Source organism: Scomber scombrus, chromosome 13 (genome assembly GCF_963691925.1).
Source record: "Scomber scombrus chromosome 13, fScoSco1.1, whole genome shotgun sequence".
Lineage (NCBI taxonomy): Eukaryota > Metazoa > Chordata > Actinopteri > Scombriformes > Scombridae > Scomber > Scomber scombrus.
The window spans coordinates 13,609,290-13,624,386 of record NC_084982.1 but is presented as its reverse complement, the minus strand read 5'-3'; the positions used below and the strand labels follow the sequence as shown (position 1 = coordinate 13,624,386).

General features: G+C 40.7%; 1 protein-coding gene across 1 annotated transcript in view; it reads right to left on the bottom strand.

The window, feature by feature from the left end:
• Positions 1-15,097, bottom strand: part of LOC133992601 (FERM, ARHGEF and pleckstrin domain-containing protein 1-like) — a 50,196-nt gene that overhangs the window by 18,428 nt on the left and 16,671 nt on the right. Inside the window, exons 4-10 of the mRNA XM_062431286.1 lie at positions 14,575-14,587; positions 12,725-12,745; positions 1,359-1,411; positions 1,246-1,263; positions 1,175-1,199; positions 876-954; positions 53-150 (exon numbers count right to left, since the gene is read on the bottom strand). Of these exons, the coding sequence (XP_062287270.1) occupies positions 53-150; positions 876-954; positions 1,175-1,199; positions 1,246-1,263; positions 1,359-1,411; positions 12,725-12,745; positions 14,575-14,587 (307 nt within the window). The remainder of the gene's footprint in view (positions 1-52; positions 151-875; positions 955-1,174; positions 1,200-1,245; positions 1,264-1,358; positions 1,412-12,724; positions 12,746-14,574; positions 14,588-15,097) is intronic.

Here is a 15,097-nt window from a genome sequence, read left to right as displayed (position 1 = left end):
TCTTTGGTCTCTTGAGCTAAATGAGGAAACAGTCATGAGTCATAGGACTTACACTGGATAATGTTGGAGACCATCAGCGCAGCACTACTGTCATTGCAGGTCAGACGTCCACAAGAAACATCCTGTTTGATCTGGAGGGCAAACAGGTACCTGGAAACAAACAAAGACGGTTTTCACAGACTCAAAATGTGTGGAGCAGCTCAGGAACACCATGTGCTACTGCATTCAAATGTAACAACCAAGAGTAAAACTATGAGTGAAATTCTGATCAAATACAGGATACACAGGATCCTCCATGGTTATGCAAGATTTTCTTTGACACACAAAAAGTTGGCGTACGTGCACATTTTTTATATTAACTGAAGTAATTTATTGAAGATTAACTGAACATCATGTGTTACACTGCTACCTCTCTTGGCAGCAAGCCAGAGCAGGAAGCAATATGGTCTTAATAAAAGCTGGTTTATAGAATTAAAATATATATACTGCTAATATCCACAAGCTTTTTGAACACTTAACAGCATATAGCCGTGTCAGAGGAACATGACTTTCTGTATGTCTAATATTTCTGCACTGCGAGTCATGAGCCTACTCTGGAACGAGGAAACAGAAACCAGAAAATCATTAGCGCCACACTAATCTCCAGAGATCTAAATCAGAGACATGGCAGCCGTGACATGTGAATTGCATAGCTCCGAAGGGAATAAACCTTTTGGGAAGCTGTGCACATGTATCATTTATGCCTCCACAATTGCTTTCAGTCACAGCTCAAGTCATTTACACCGACTTATTGTATATACACTATAACGCACGGACAAACGCAAATTGGAAGACATAGAGATGAAGGAGGTTTAATTGTGTGGAAAGGAGCTCACCTCGTCAGCTCTTCCATTAGCTGGGCATGATCTGGAGGGAAGAACTTCACAGCGAACCTCAGGATTGTGTGCTTCGGTCCTGTGCAGGATAGATTCATTTTGTAACAACAAAAAAGAGATGTACTGTAATGGACGTTGCCTGGTTGAAAATTACAAAGTGTATTTCTCAAAGTGAGAGACACTTTAAAGTGGATACTGTGTAGTTACTTTTCACTGATTTGATGTATTTTCTCCAGAACATTCAAGGAGAAAGCTCAGTTAAAAGAAAACGTAACAGTAAACCATTTTGAAACACTTACGTCTGAGCTGCTTGATAATGGGGGGGGGGGGGGGGGGGGGCTGGGGGGGGGGGGGGGGGAGGGGGGGGGGGTTGATGGTCTATCCAAACCTATGGAAAAGAGAAAAATTCAATGTGAAGATTGTCTAAACGATACAAAATACTGACATTTATAAGATTTCTCTATCATTTTCTTCCTCACTCACCATCATCTTTTGATGATTCTGAAACTCCCCCAATACACCCTCATAAGGTTCACCTCGTAGGACACACCATGTCGGAACACCAGGTCGAGCACCTTGCCTGAGGCTTTTCTATGAATAAAAAGGATAAAAATAAACAAGATAATGTCCATGTTAACTACACTAGTTTCTATTTTCAATCTGAACATCTTGTTCTGAGCTATTAAATTGATCATTGGCTGACATTTATTTAATAAAACAAGCAAATTCAGGACTTCAAATGATGAAGAGCAGCCAGAACAAATGCAGAGCTCATGCTTAGTGCAAGCCTGTCAAACTCTCTAGAGTCACCCAAATAAATGACAGCTCTAAATTCAATCCTGCCTTCAAAGCAATCACCAAAATCCTCCCACCTCCTACCTGCCGCAGCTAAAGGCAGGATGGACCCAGTCTTTGATCTGTGACTTCATGACCATTCTGTCACAGTGATGATTGACTCTCAGTGATGATTGACCGATGGCCTTTAAGGCTGTTACAGTATCAGGATGGGGTAAGAGACCTCCTGACTATCTCCGTCCTCACCCACCCCAAATACAGTACACACAAACATTTTGAAGACTGACCTAACCGCCCACTTTCTGACAAACCCCTGCAATGTGACCACACACAAACTAAGAAAAAAAAGCCACCACATCTTTGGATGGAGAGAAACTTTCCCATGTAAGGTCAAATAAATGTCAGGGATTTCCAAAAAACATTTCTTCTGTTGCAAATGGTTTAAAAGACACACAGAGCTCTGTCAGGCACACAACGGGAGAGTTTCTGCCTGGCTGCTGCCTCGTGACTGGTTTGCACCAGTGCGGAGCATATCACAGCTACAGAATGTGAGTGTTTATAGTAGCAGTTCCCCCTGGCTTGGATAATGATCCAGGGCTGTTTCTGAGTATGTTTCTAGGGAGCCGTGTCTCCTCTACTGCTACACAAAAAGACAGCGGCTTGCTATGGCACAAGCTACTTCAAGAATCCCCGTCATACAGCTAAGGTGAGTTAACATCCTACCCAATAAAGGGTTTGCCTGTCTGTGAATCTATGCAGTGTTTTAAAGGCAAAGCATGACACTGTCTGTGTTCCTATTAACGCTTAGAGAATAAAAACTTAAGCTCTACCAGCTTAGTGAGAGGGTTTACACTTCCACAACTGAATCCATAATCTTGCCCAAACAAGCTCCCCCCTCCTTTCACTGCTCCTCCCTGTGACAGTCCTTCCTGTGTGAAGCGCTACTATCTCTCTCCAGGCTGCCTCACGCAGAGCAGAGGGCATCCTACCACAGAGGACCAGCTGTTTCCATATGGTGATGGAGCTGATGAGGGAGTCCTCAAGGAGGCTGGAGGGAAAATAAACATACCCTTCACACACACACACACACACACACACACACACACACACACACACACACACACACACACACACACACACACACACACACACACACACACACACACACACACACACACACACACACACACACACACACACACACACACACACACACAGCTTCCTAATAGACTTCTGCAGCCAGCAGCTGAGAAAGCCCCTTAATTAATTCTATACCTTGTGTTTTCTCTGTAGAGGTTCCAGAAACAGCAAAAAAAAAAGTGAGCTGGGTACAGTGAGGGCTAAAGAGTGTGTCTGTCTCACTGGAGCACTCTAATATCCAGCCTTATAAATCTGCTGTCAGTGTAAAATGACCACGAGCCAAGCAGAGATGGGTAAGGGAGAGGCTGATTAGAGCCGGGCAGTGCTTGATTAAATGCAGCTGTTGCAGACTGGAGTTATAGTGCTGCCATTTCACATTGCTGTAGCCAACACAATAAGACTGCTGTCATTAATGAAGCACAAGTCGCTGAGATTGACTGTCGTCACAATGCAGGCTCTCAGAGGACACTATGTAACACAGTACTCACTCTAAAGTCACTGAAGTCTTGTTGCAACAATATAATGATGGAGCAAGACATAAGAGCAATTTGTCTTACACAGCTGGTCATTAGGCCCGATTACGGACTCAAATGCTTCCAGGTGAGGTAATACATACTGCATAAGATGCATAAGACGTGAGACAAGTATGTGGACACCCAAACATCCCATACATGATTGATGAACATCTCATTACAATACCATGAGTATTAATATGTGGCTATTACAGCTTCCACTCTTCTGGGGTGAGGTTTTCCACAAGATTTTGGAACTGGTCTGCAAAGATTTGCTCCGATTCAGCCACAAGAGCACTAATGAGGTATGGCACTGTTTTGGGCAATAAGGCCTTGGCTCACAGACACCTCTTCAGTTCACATCAAAGGTGTTGTGGTAATGCGACTGAGGTTAGAACACTGACACGGCCAGTCAAGTTATGCCACACCCAAACTGAAAAAATAAATAAATAAATAAATACAAATGATGGAGCTTGTTTTGTGCACACAGGCATTGCCATGTTGAAACAGAAAATGTTAATTTGCTCGCAAGGAGCCAAAAGCTCCAGACCTAAAGCAAAAAAGTATGTGTACAGGCTGTTCGCTTGGCCAGCTACAGAAGACTACATTAATTTAAAGTCTCAGATGTCTAAATAGTTCTAGCTTATTTCTGTACATTTTTCTTTGCTGTGTAATCCCAGTTTACAGTCAGGGTGTCACAAAATAGCACACTTCAATGATGGTAAGGGCCAGTGTTGTGCATGAACGCGTTCATTGAACGAAAGTTCATGAACTCGTTCATAATTTTGGTGAACTTGAACGAACGAACGGTATTTCTGCCTGATGAACGATACTATGAACGCGTTCATTCTGGTGTCCGTGAACGTCACGTTCACTCTTTTTAAATTTCGTTCAATAAGTGTTGCCCAACCGTTGCGTGTACTTCTTTGTCTGTGCCAGATTATGCCTAAAAAGTCCGAGAGCGCCACAGTTGAGTAGAGCTATCTGGCAACCATAGGCAAAGGCAGCCAGTGTCGCACTGCTCCATACGTCAACTAATGAAATAATTGCTGGCTGTGGCAACAGTTTTAAAAGAGTATAGTTCGCAACGTATTGAAAAAAAGAACTGAACTAGTTCATTTTTTGGAGCTGTGAACTTAGTTCATAATTTGGAATTATGAACTATGAACTGAACTAGTTCATTTTAAAATGTGTGAACTATGAACTGAACTAGTTCATGTAGAAAGTGAACTTTCCCAACACTGGTAAGGGCTAGCAGTTGTATGATACTACCATTAGTTTCTTTGCTAAATTAACTGCCAAATGCTATGAACAAAAACATGCTAAGAATAAACAGCCAGGCTAGCAGATATGTGAGGCACAGCATTGCTTTGAGATAAACACTAATGTCAGCTTGTTAACTTACTCAGGTTACAACACTAATGTTTAGGAGGTAAAATGTTTACCATATTCAGTGATAGTTAATTATGTTAGCATGCTAATATTGGCTAATTAGCACTAAACACAAAGTACAGCTAAGGCTAATGAGAAAGGAATTTTTCCCCCATAAATATTTTTGCCATATTTATATGACAAAACATATTTTGTTATAAACCAAAGTATTGGACAAACACAAATTTTAAACATATGATGGCACCAGATGAAAATATGTTGAAAAAGTAATTACAATTGCTATGTGGGAAATCTACCAATTTTCATGGTTATCCATCCATCCAAAGCAGACTGGACCAAATTCTAGAGTAACCAACCATTTCAATTCCATTTCTATTCCATAGACTCTAAACTGCACTACCACAATCAATACGAAACTCTGTTTTCATTACCAGCATGACAACCGTGTAAAAAAATGCATTCTGTAAAATCTGATTATATTTATCTGCCTGTGGATGATTAAACTGTTGGGTGTGAATACAAAATTGTGTTACACAATCACACAAAGCAGACTTGTTCACTCTGACATGCAGCCAAAAACACGCTTCTTCGCCATACATGTTGCTCTGCCTCTACCCCAGCAGAAAGGTTACAGTCTCAAGGAAACGCCACGCTCAGCAGCTGACATTTCTTTCATCATCCACAATGCCAAGAAAATGTAGTTTGCAAAGGAGCGGCCAAATCCAGAGTGAGACGATGCATCCTGATTCAGCGTTCTCAGTTCCAGGTCAGACATCCAAGAACGGTCTGTCTGGGCTCATTAGGTTTCACCATAGGCTCATGATGCTACAACTGTTTACATGTGTACGAGCCCTAGCATGTTCGCATCACTACACTGTCCTCCACATGCTCTGGCTGATAACAGAAGGCTAAATAAAGATGACAGCGATGTTTCCACTTCAGGGTAGACCAAATAACCCCCGCCCCCCTCAACCTCCATGTATTGTTAGTTAGCTCCTGTCAGCAAAAAATATAAAGGTCAGGTGTAAAGTAGGTTTGTGTTCCCCTCCAGGAATTGTTGGTATGGTCCACTTCACCCACAATGAGCCAAGCCAGGCAGTGTTTACCAAATCTCTGCTGTGTGTGTGGGGGGTGGGTGGCATGGATGGTAAACAGACTGCCAATGCCTTTAGGCTCCAGATAGGCAAGCAGAACAAAGGGAATCGTGCCTGGCTGGGTCTTTGTAGTAGCCCACTGAAGGAGTTAATGATGGCCTTCGGGCCAATGGCACAACCCCTGTTGGACTGGATATCAGCAGGGATTTAAGGGTTTAACAGCTTGATTGTAATTTTGTGTTTTCATCTATCTTGGGTCCGGCGGCCCCGCAGGTTCTGTTATACCTTGACAGATAATGGAGCAGTCATCTCACAGTGGGAGGTTTTCAGTGGTGATATTCAGCCACATCACAGGAAGCTGATCGTGGTCAAAGATGAAAGAGACTGTGTGATTTAAAGAAGGGAATAAGCAAATGGAGAAGTGCGAAAAGGTCACTTTTGGAGATCCCACTTTCTGCAGTGCTTTTCTGATAAGACAGCAAATAGGCTTAGCAAAATATTGAAGTGTTGATTTATGAAGTGATACCAAACACATTCTCGGATTGACTTTTAGAAGCTAAAAGCTGACTAGAGGAGATGCAGTTTGCACTGGTGAAAACTTCTGCATTGCAGTAGCAGAGGCAAACTAAAGGAATGATTTTGGACACTTAACCTCTTCAGGCTCTTCTGCTGGGCTAAGATTACAGAACTGCTTGCAGTACAGTAGCAGGCAGATACATTCCCACACTGTATCCTCCTGATGTTGTTATTAAAAAAACATATATGACCGCCTGGGTTGTGTTGTAATCAAGCAAAAGCACAGCTATTTAAAATACCTTACAGAACATGTAGGCATCTTTGCATGTGTTGTGGCATGTGCAAGTGTAAGAGGGTGTGTATGTGTGTGTGTGTATGAGCAGGTATATACACTGTAAGGGAAGGGTAGGACAGAGAGGTCAGTGGCAGCTAAACCTCATTGAGATTCAGGTCATGTGCCGCAGAGGTTCCCAGGGTGACTCGACTACAGTGGGAAGCTGACAAACAGAGAACGGTGGAGGGAGGCAAACCCACTGATAATCCTGTCAAATTACCTGCACGCTCTCACAGCACATACGGATGTGTGACCACGCATATGTTTGTAGTAGCGTGTGCTCATAATTAGGACAGCTTTACTGTCATTATACTTAGAGGAAAAAAAAACACAGAGCCAGTGAAAAAGGTGAGTTATGGTTTTAGGATATTTAATAAGTGATTAAATAATTAAGTATCAAGACTCCTCCTGCTCTTTACTCCTTTGTTTTTTTTTTTAAATCCTAAACTGTAAAAAACTAAAATGAATGGAAAAGTGGGCTGCCACAGCTGTCAGACTCATTCTGTCACAGCAGTACAGCCTCCAGGCCCCGAAAGGACAACCATGAAAATAATGTCCCCAGGATTCAATAGGGGTTGAGGCTTAGATAGAGGTAGACACCCTCAACAGCCACTGCAGCCACCTCCTCCTCCCTTCTCAGACACATTTTTCCCCCCACTTTGCTTGCCTGCACTCCTAGGAGTCTGCTGCTGCTAGATACATGTTTCTTTTGCATAAAGAATAATTAAGTGTCCTGTAGTAACCGTTGTGCTGGTGAATAATGGTGCAGAGCTCTGAACAGGGACCTCCCCCTGTTAGTCAGAGCATCATAAATCAGAGGATACATCTAAGAGTTGTGGGTTTGCATTGTTAGTGGGGATAGTAAAGAAGCAGCAGCAGCAGCAGAGATGCAAACAAACATGTCAGCATGCCCGCAAACACCAAGTCACGCTATTATGTTAAACATACACTGATGCAAAACATCACAAAATTCTTTCATGCCTGAGTTGAACTTGGAGAATCATTAAAATAAGCAGAGGGCAAGAGGGGGTTTTAAGGCAGCTGGAATTACCAAAAAGATTGGCCTCTTTTTTCCCCTCATCTGCCTGAAACCCTTTCAGAAGCCTTCAAATTTTGGACCCATGCTGAGATTAGGCTCCACAACTAGACCCTTCCAGAGCGGGGGATTACTGTCACTCAGGGGGAGGATGCATCACTTCACATTTAGGCAGAGAATCCAAGTTTAGTTTAGTTAGATAAAGGCAGACTGAGGAACTGAATAATGCATGTTAAACTCCTATTACCATATGACCATAGGAGATATTCAAGAATGAAATGAATCCCACTCTTCCAAACAACCACTTGAATGTTAATATTAAGTATTTTCTTCTATTTTCTTTTTTTTATTTCATCAATTGAGTACCTGATGATCTGCATGTAACCATTTTCAAAAATTACTATATTTCATTTTGACATTTGCAGCAAATAAACTAAGGGAAAACTAATATCTGCATGTGTAACTCCCACCACCTGCCCAATTACGAAACAGTGAATTCCCTCCTGCAGCCATGTATACTGTAAAGCACTGTAACTGTGAAAGTGAAGGCAATCAATAGGTTAATTAAGAGATTAATTAAGTCTTACTGTGAAAGACAACTCCCACAAGGTCAGGCCACAAAGGAGATGAGCCTTTCATATATTATCTGAACACAAAAAACATGTTAAAGAGGTAATTGTTAATGACTTAACAGCCATTTGGCTCAAAACATGCCTTGCTTGACCTTCAGGTCAGATGGCATCATGACAGAATACATCAGAGAGCTAAATATCAAGTGGACTACACAGTTTAAGGCAACATTAAGTATGGCAGTGTAGCAGGCAGAAGTTTAATGTGTGTACAAATGCATCATGAGGTAAATCTGAGAAATCAAAAGCCCAACTCTCAAAGAGGACCTGGAGGAAAATCTGAGTGAAAGAGGAATAACAGTAATGCGTCCATAATGGCACTCAGTCTACACCGGTCCTGTGAAAAACAAGCTGGCAGGACTACAAACCTGAAAAGTCGCATTTCCAATTCACAGTCTATCACAGTCCACCAAGCCAAAGCACAAACCAAGCAGGGCTGCCTTCCAGTTTTATGCACCTATTCCCAGTAAACACAGCCAGTACACACCAGGATCATTTACTTCTCGACTGAGTGTGCTGTTTCTTTTTAGATCTAAATTTTAGATGAGTTGTGGAACTGTAAGCAGAAATCTACATGGCTATTTTTGAGTGGGAACATGTTTCAAAACCTGCTGTTTCAATATTTAGTTTGCTAATGTACAATCCTTGTAAGTATGGACAGTGTTGGGACTGTAAGACAACATCAGAAATCTCAAATTAAAAAAGGAGATAAGACCACCAGACCAACAGCTGTTGAATCAGTAATCTGGGCATTGGCTGAGACAGATGAGAGGTTGGCCAAGCCTCAAACCCTGACAAATTCATCAAATACAAAACAGATGGGACACTTTGTGGAAAAATTAATATCCAAGGTATGTTAATTAAGTATAAGTAAATGCGCCACCCTGCCTGTAAGCAGCAGATTGCTAATATTGGAACATACACACTGATATACATAATCACTGTGATGTTAAGAGATCAGGACAAAGTAGTAATATGGGATGTTATCAAAATATGGCACACAGGCAATAGCAGGAGTATAATTAATATGTACTGCAGATCCGGGCAAATTCACAGCCAAAGACAACAATAACCCTAACACACTCACCAATCAAAAGTTTGGACACACTTCCTCATTCACGTGAACTGGACCGTGTGTCCAAACTTTTGGCTTGAACTGTATACAAATGCAAAGACACAGTAACAAACTAAACAATTGAGACAAGATAGAGACATCCAAAAGTAAGGATTCTGTGATTCAACATCGGGTTCAAGCAGATTTGGGTTATATGATGATACTGAGACAAAAAAAACTGACTGAAACAATTAATCATCAAAATAGTTGCCAATTAAGTTGCTGTCCATTGACCAATGGATTAATCAACTAATTATTTTGACTCTAAAGGCTACAGTCCGTGAGAGATAATTGAATTCACCCACTCCTAATCAGTGCTGAAACTAATGATAACTTTAATTACCGAAGAATTATTCCTTCCATTTACTTGATTAATCACAGTCTGAGTTAGGTTCAATACAGTAACTGACATTTCACAGGGCACTTGATGTGTAAGATGAAGACAAATGCACAGTGTCGGTTTTCAGCTGCCACTGTGCCACAGAAAAGCCTTTTACTGACTGACAGCATCACTCATGATTTAGCACTGTGGGAGCACAGCTACTGTCTGGAGACAAAGTGTGGCATCAACACAGCCTGAATCAAAGGCTGGGAGAGCAGCTTTCTGCCTCGCCACCTCACTCCAGACCACCACAGCTTTTTTGAGTGGGACAAACTGTGAAGAAGATGAGACAAGGGAGTCTGGGTGGCATTAAAGAGATTTTTTTCCAGGGTTAAAGCAGGAAAGTCTCTTGAGGAATGTGTTGGTACTGTCCCGCTGCATTTTCCTTCCCATAATCTCCACCAGTAATAAATAATGACAGCTGCGCATGCTGCTTTACTGGTGAGGCCAATCAATTGGCCTCCTTGAGATTAGCCTTAAACTACTTAGCTCTCTGCGAAGCAAATCCAGAGGGCCTCTGCCCTGTGATGTAGAGTAAGTTACTGTCGTGATAATGGCTGTTGTGACTCAACAACGCAAGCTTTATCAAACATGGCTGAATTCCATCCCACTTCTGATATATAGTGACAATCTTTAGAAACAGGTCTGTCCAGACAGTCTGTGAGCTGTTTCCTCCATACCTCCAACCTGCAGCAACAAACTGACCAAGCAGAGGCTAACCTAATAATTAGTAGCTGCAAAAACACTCCAGGGATCCTTGGACGCCAAAAATCAATAAATCAGACATCATATTTCAACACTTAAATGTATTTACCTTGAGCCTCTATTTATCATTTGGCCAGTGTGAAGGAGTGTGCTGGGATTTCCCTGTCAGAATATAGTTGACCTTAGGGCAAGCAGATGTAGAGACAAGAGCTTCAGACTGAGGCTGCACTTCCTGTCGACGAGGATTAAGGTCAACAGCCAAGAAAGTACTCTCCGTTTGAAACAACCGCTCATGATGTGTACGTAAGATGCCCACTGAATTTTAAGTATGAGTTCATTAGACTGTAGAAACTAGTGTCTTAGTGTCTTCTGGGCACACACTGGATGAGACAGCATAAGAACTAATGAGACACACACACAGCCACCTTATTGATTCTTGAATCAAGACAGATTTGTATATTTGGGATGTTTTTGAGACTGCAGTGACCAATACTTGGCTCCAATCAGTGGTGTCTGACTATTAAAGGCCCATCCTCCACTTCCAACTTCTGGCAACGCTACAGGAAAAGTTGGTATCACCAAAATAAATTCTAAAAGTGGTTATCAACACTTCTGATAAAGATGCGTAATGGAGGCATCATATTTTACACTTTAACAATAAACTTTATTGTAATAAACATCATTGCACTGAAACAGTAAACTTTAGTGGAAATTTAATAATAGATAAAATAGCACATTAAAAAAACGTATTTACATATAAAACTTGAATTAAGAACGAATCAAATATATATTAAAAAACTGCCTATATAACTTTATATACTATACTATACTATACTATACTATACTATACTAAAAGTATTTAATTTGGCACATATCGGGCAACATATACACCGATAACAATATATCTGCGATAGGCCAATATTGGCTGATGGTCAGGCTCTAACCAAAATCAGTGGCATTCATCCAGGAGCCATGAATGTCTGTGTAAAATGTCATAATTTCATAAAAATGATTTTACTACTTGCCACCGTTGTGTTTTCTCTATTTGAGTTGACTACAGTCTGAGATGGAAGAGGTGTCAGTGCATGTGTGCAACTGAATAGAGGCGCTCAGGTAAAGCACTAAGCTTGGTGGTACAGTAGGACACCTGCTTTGAGAAACAGAGTTCAGAAACATTTTTGCACTAATCTGGACAGTTTGTTGCAGAAGCCAAGTCAATTTGACACTTAACATTCAGTGCAACATTATGCATCACATTTAAATGCAGCACAGTTTAAACCTTCAGCACTCTGCAAGTACACCCTGCAGCAAGAAAATAAGCACCCGTTTCCCGAAATCTCACATTTATGGTTGCCGGTGGACTCCGTCACAGACACAAGGCGGCAAACAAATGCGGGAGCAGGCTCAGCCTCAATGAAGGCAGCTGTTGCTCCATGTCTGCAGGCCACTGGGTCCAGACGGAATTTAGGCCTCTGTGACTACAGAATACCAATTCCTCCAGTAACCATGGCAACATAAAGAAAAATGTGATGGCTAATCTCTGAGGAAATACATATATATATATATATATATATATATATATATATATATATATATATATATATATATATATATATATATATATATATATATATATATATATATATATATATATATATATATATATATATATATATATATATATATATATATATATATATATATATATATATATATGGTGGAATCATCAAGAGCAGGAAGCAAGCATGTGGTTAAGATAAGTAATTATCTCCACATAAATGTTGCCATTTTAATCATTATATGACTCCGCATTTAGTGGCAGAGCTTTTAGCTCTATTTCTCCATGTGATAATCTTGTAATTACTGTGACCATAATCATGGTTTTTGGGGGCTAAAATATATACGATACAAACACCACACCCTGTTCAAGGCTTCTCAAGCACACCCAAAACCATTTCTACCTCCTGTGAGGTCAGTGTGACTTAAGCCAAGTAGCAAGGACGTGATTCCTACATAAATCTGGATCAGGAAATGAGCGCACTGGACTCATGCTTCAGAGGACTGAGGTTTAAGGGCTCTCAGCAACTGAAACAATCCACTCTGACTAATTTAACCAGACATAAACAATAGATGAGAAATGAACATGACTGTTTCTGCATGTAAGAGGTTTAAAGTACCAGCAGTGTGCACATTCAAGTGCTTTTCAGGTTCAAATGCAGACCTGGGGTTTGTCTTATCAAGAAAAGTTAGCAAACCAACACTGGGTCCAACCCAGGCTTGCAGTCTCACAATGCCTGCTCACTATTTTACTGGAAAGATCTCCATGGTAACCTACTGTATAGTGCAGCATGGTTACCCGGCTCTAGAGGTGCAGTTCACAAGATTGGATGAAAAATGTTTAGAGCTGCAACCATTTGTCAATTAATGGATGAGCTGCCAATTATTTAATTAATTTCCATCTATTTTGATAAATTAATTGTTTGGAGTCATTTTTTAAGAAAATAAATCCAAGTCCAAGTCCTCTGATTCCGGCTTATCAAATGTGAATGTTTTCTGGTTTATTTAGTCATCTTTACAGTACGCTGAATGTCTTTGAGCTGTGGATTGTTCCGCAAGGGGGACATTCAAGGATGTCCCCCTTGGCTTTGAGAAAAACTGATTGGGATTTTTAACATTTTCTGACATTTATTGGACAAACAACTATCAACAGATTATATGATAATAAAAATAATCATTCGCTGTCACCATAAAAATGTGTTAAGGGCAGGCCGACTAACAATCTCCTCTGTAGAATTACTTTTCCTGGACCCTGACATGGATACAGTGCCTTCACATTTAACCCTTGTGTTGTGTTGGTCAAATTTAATAGATTAAAAATATTTGTCTCTGCTCTTGGTTGTTATTATTGTGTGCTGTCTCTCTTCTCTGTCTTAGCTAATGCAATTTTAAGAAACTCACTACTATTAGTTACTCAGCAGCAACACTTTGAAAAACTCAAAGCACATGGTTCGCATCAGATTGTGCAGTGTTATCACTTCACTTACATCACAGTCATTCACGTGTAAGTTAACTAACCAAATATTTCTGTATTAGGCTAAACGCTTCCATGCTGCCTCTATGTAGAAAGGAGGTCAACTAAGCATATGTGAATGAGCACCCAGACAACATTACACTGTAATGGCTTTAAATTAAATAAGGAGAGTGAATCACATTAAGACCACAGACTAGTGTCTCCAACAGAAACTTAAAAACAAGATGATTAGACTATCAATGCTTAATTCCGCTACTCCAAAATTGAGACAATATCTACAGAATGTTCATATTTGCAGAGATAATTATACCCACAAGAAATCCAGCCTTGGCACAGTATAATGCCATGATCCCATTGTGCTTTAAAATGAAATATAACTATCTCGAACTGTAAGGTGAGCTCCAGAGTTTGCACTGAAGGCAGGGTGTGTCAGCACTTAACGTGGCTGACCCTCTTTGGCTAACAAGGACACAAAACACGCTGTGACTTTGACAACAGCTAGCTATGCTGCAAACCCTGACAATGACAAATACTCTGAAGCAGTCATTTTCTGCCGCTGAGAGACTCTAAAGAACTGAAATGACCAGAAAGGACCAACCCCCCACTGGTTGTATGAAAGCAGACGTCCCCTGGGACAAATCTTTTGATATCTATTAAGGGTCATTCCCACACTGGCCTCTATTGACAGAGCTTTGACTCCTTTAGAACTGGACTTCCGTGCATCACTTTTCAATAGAAACAGCCAGATAAAAACTCAACAGTTAGGATGCCTGGTCTAAAGCTTAAAAGGAGCCCAAACATGCCATAAGTTTACAGAGAGAACCTGAGCAAAGCTATATGAGGCTTGGCTGTGCTGTTGCCCCTGGACATATTAATCTTTTGGTTTGGTATTCTCCCTGGTAGTTTATGTAACAGTTCCCACTTTAATAATGTGGAGGGAGGTAGTGTTGTCAGGTCAATACCTATCCAGGAGGCATATATGAGGGGCCGTTTAGGAAATAATTCATAGTTGCTCTCACATGTTACATCATACTCTCTTACAAACACTAGTATAGTCACGCACACATACTATCATACTCTCTCACATACACTACTATAGTCACACACACTTACTACTATAGTTACACACACACACACTTACTATCCTACTCTCTCACATACACTACTATAGTTACACACACTTACTATCATACTCTCTCACATACAATCTATAGTCACACACACTTACTATCATACTCTCTCACATACACTACTATAGTCACACACACTTACTATCATACTCTCTCACATACACTACTATAGTCACACACACTTACTATCATACTCTCTCACATACACTACTATAGTCACACACACTTACTACTATAGTTACACACACACACACTTACTATCATACTCTCTCACATATACTACTATAGTCACACACACTTACTATCATACTCTCTCACATATACTACTATAGTCACACACACTTACTATCATACTCTCTCACATACACTACTATAGTCACACACACTTACTATCATACTCTCTCACATACAC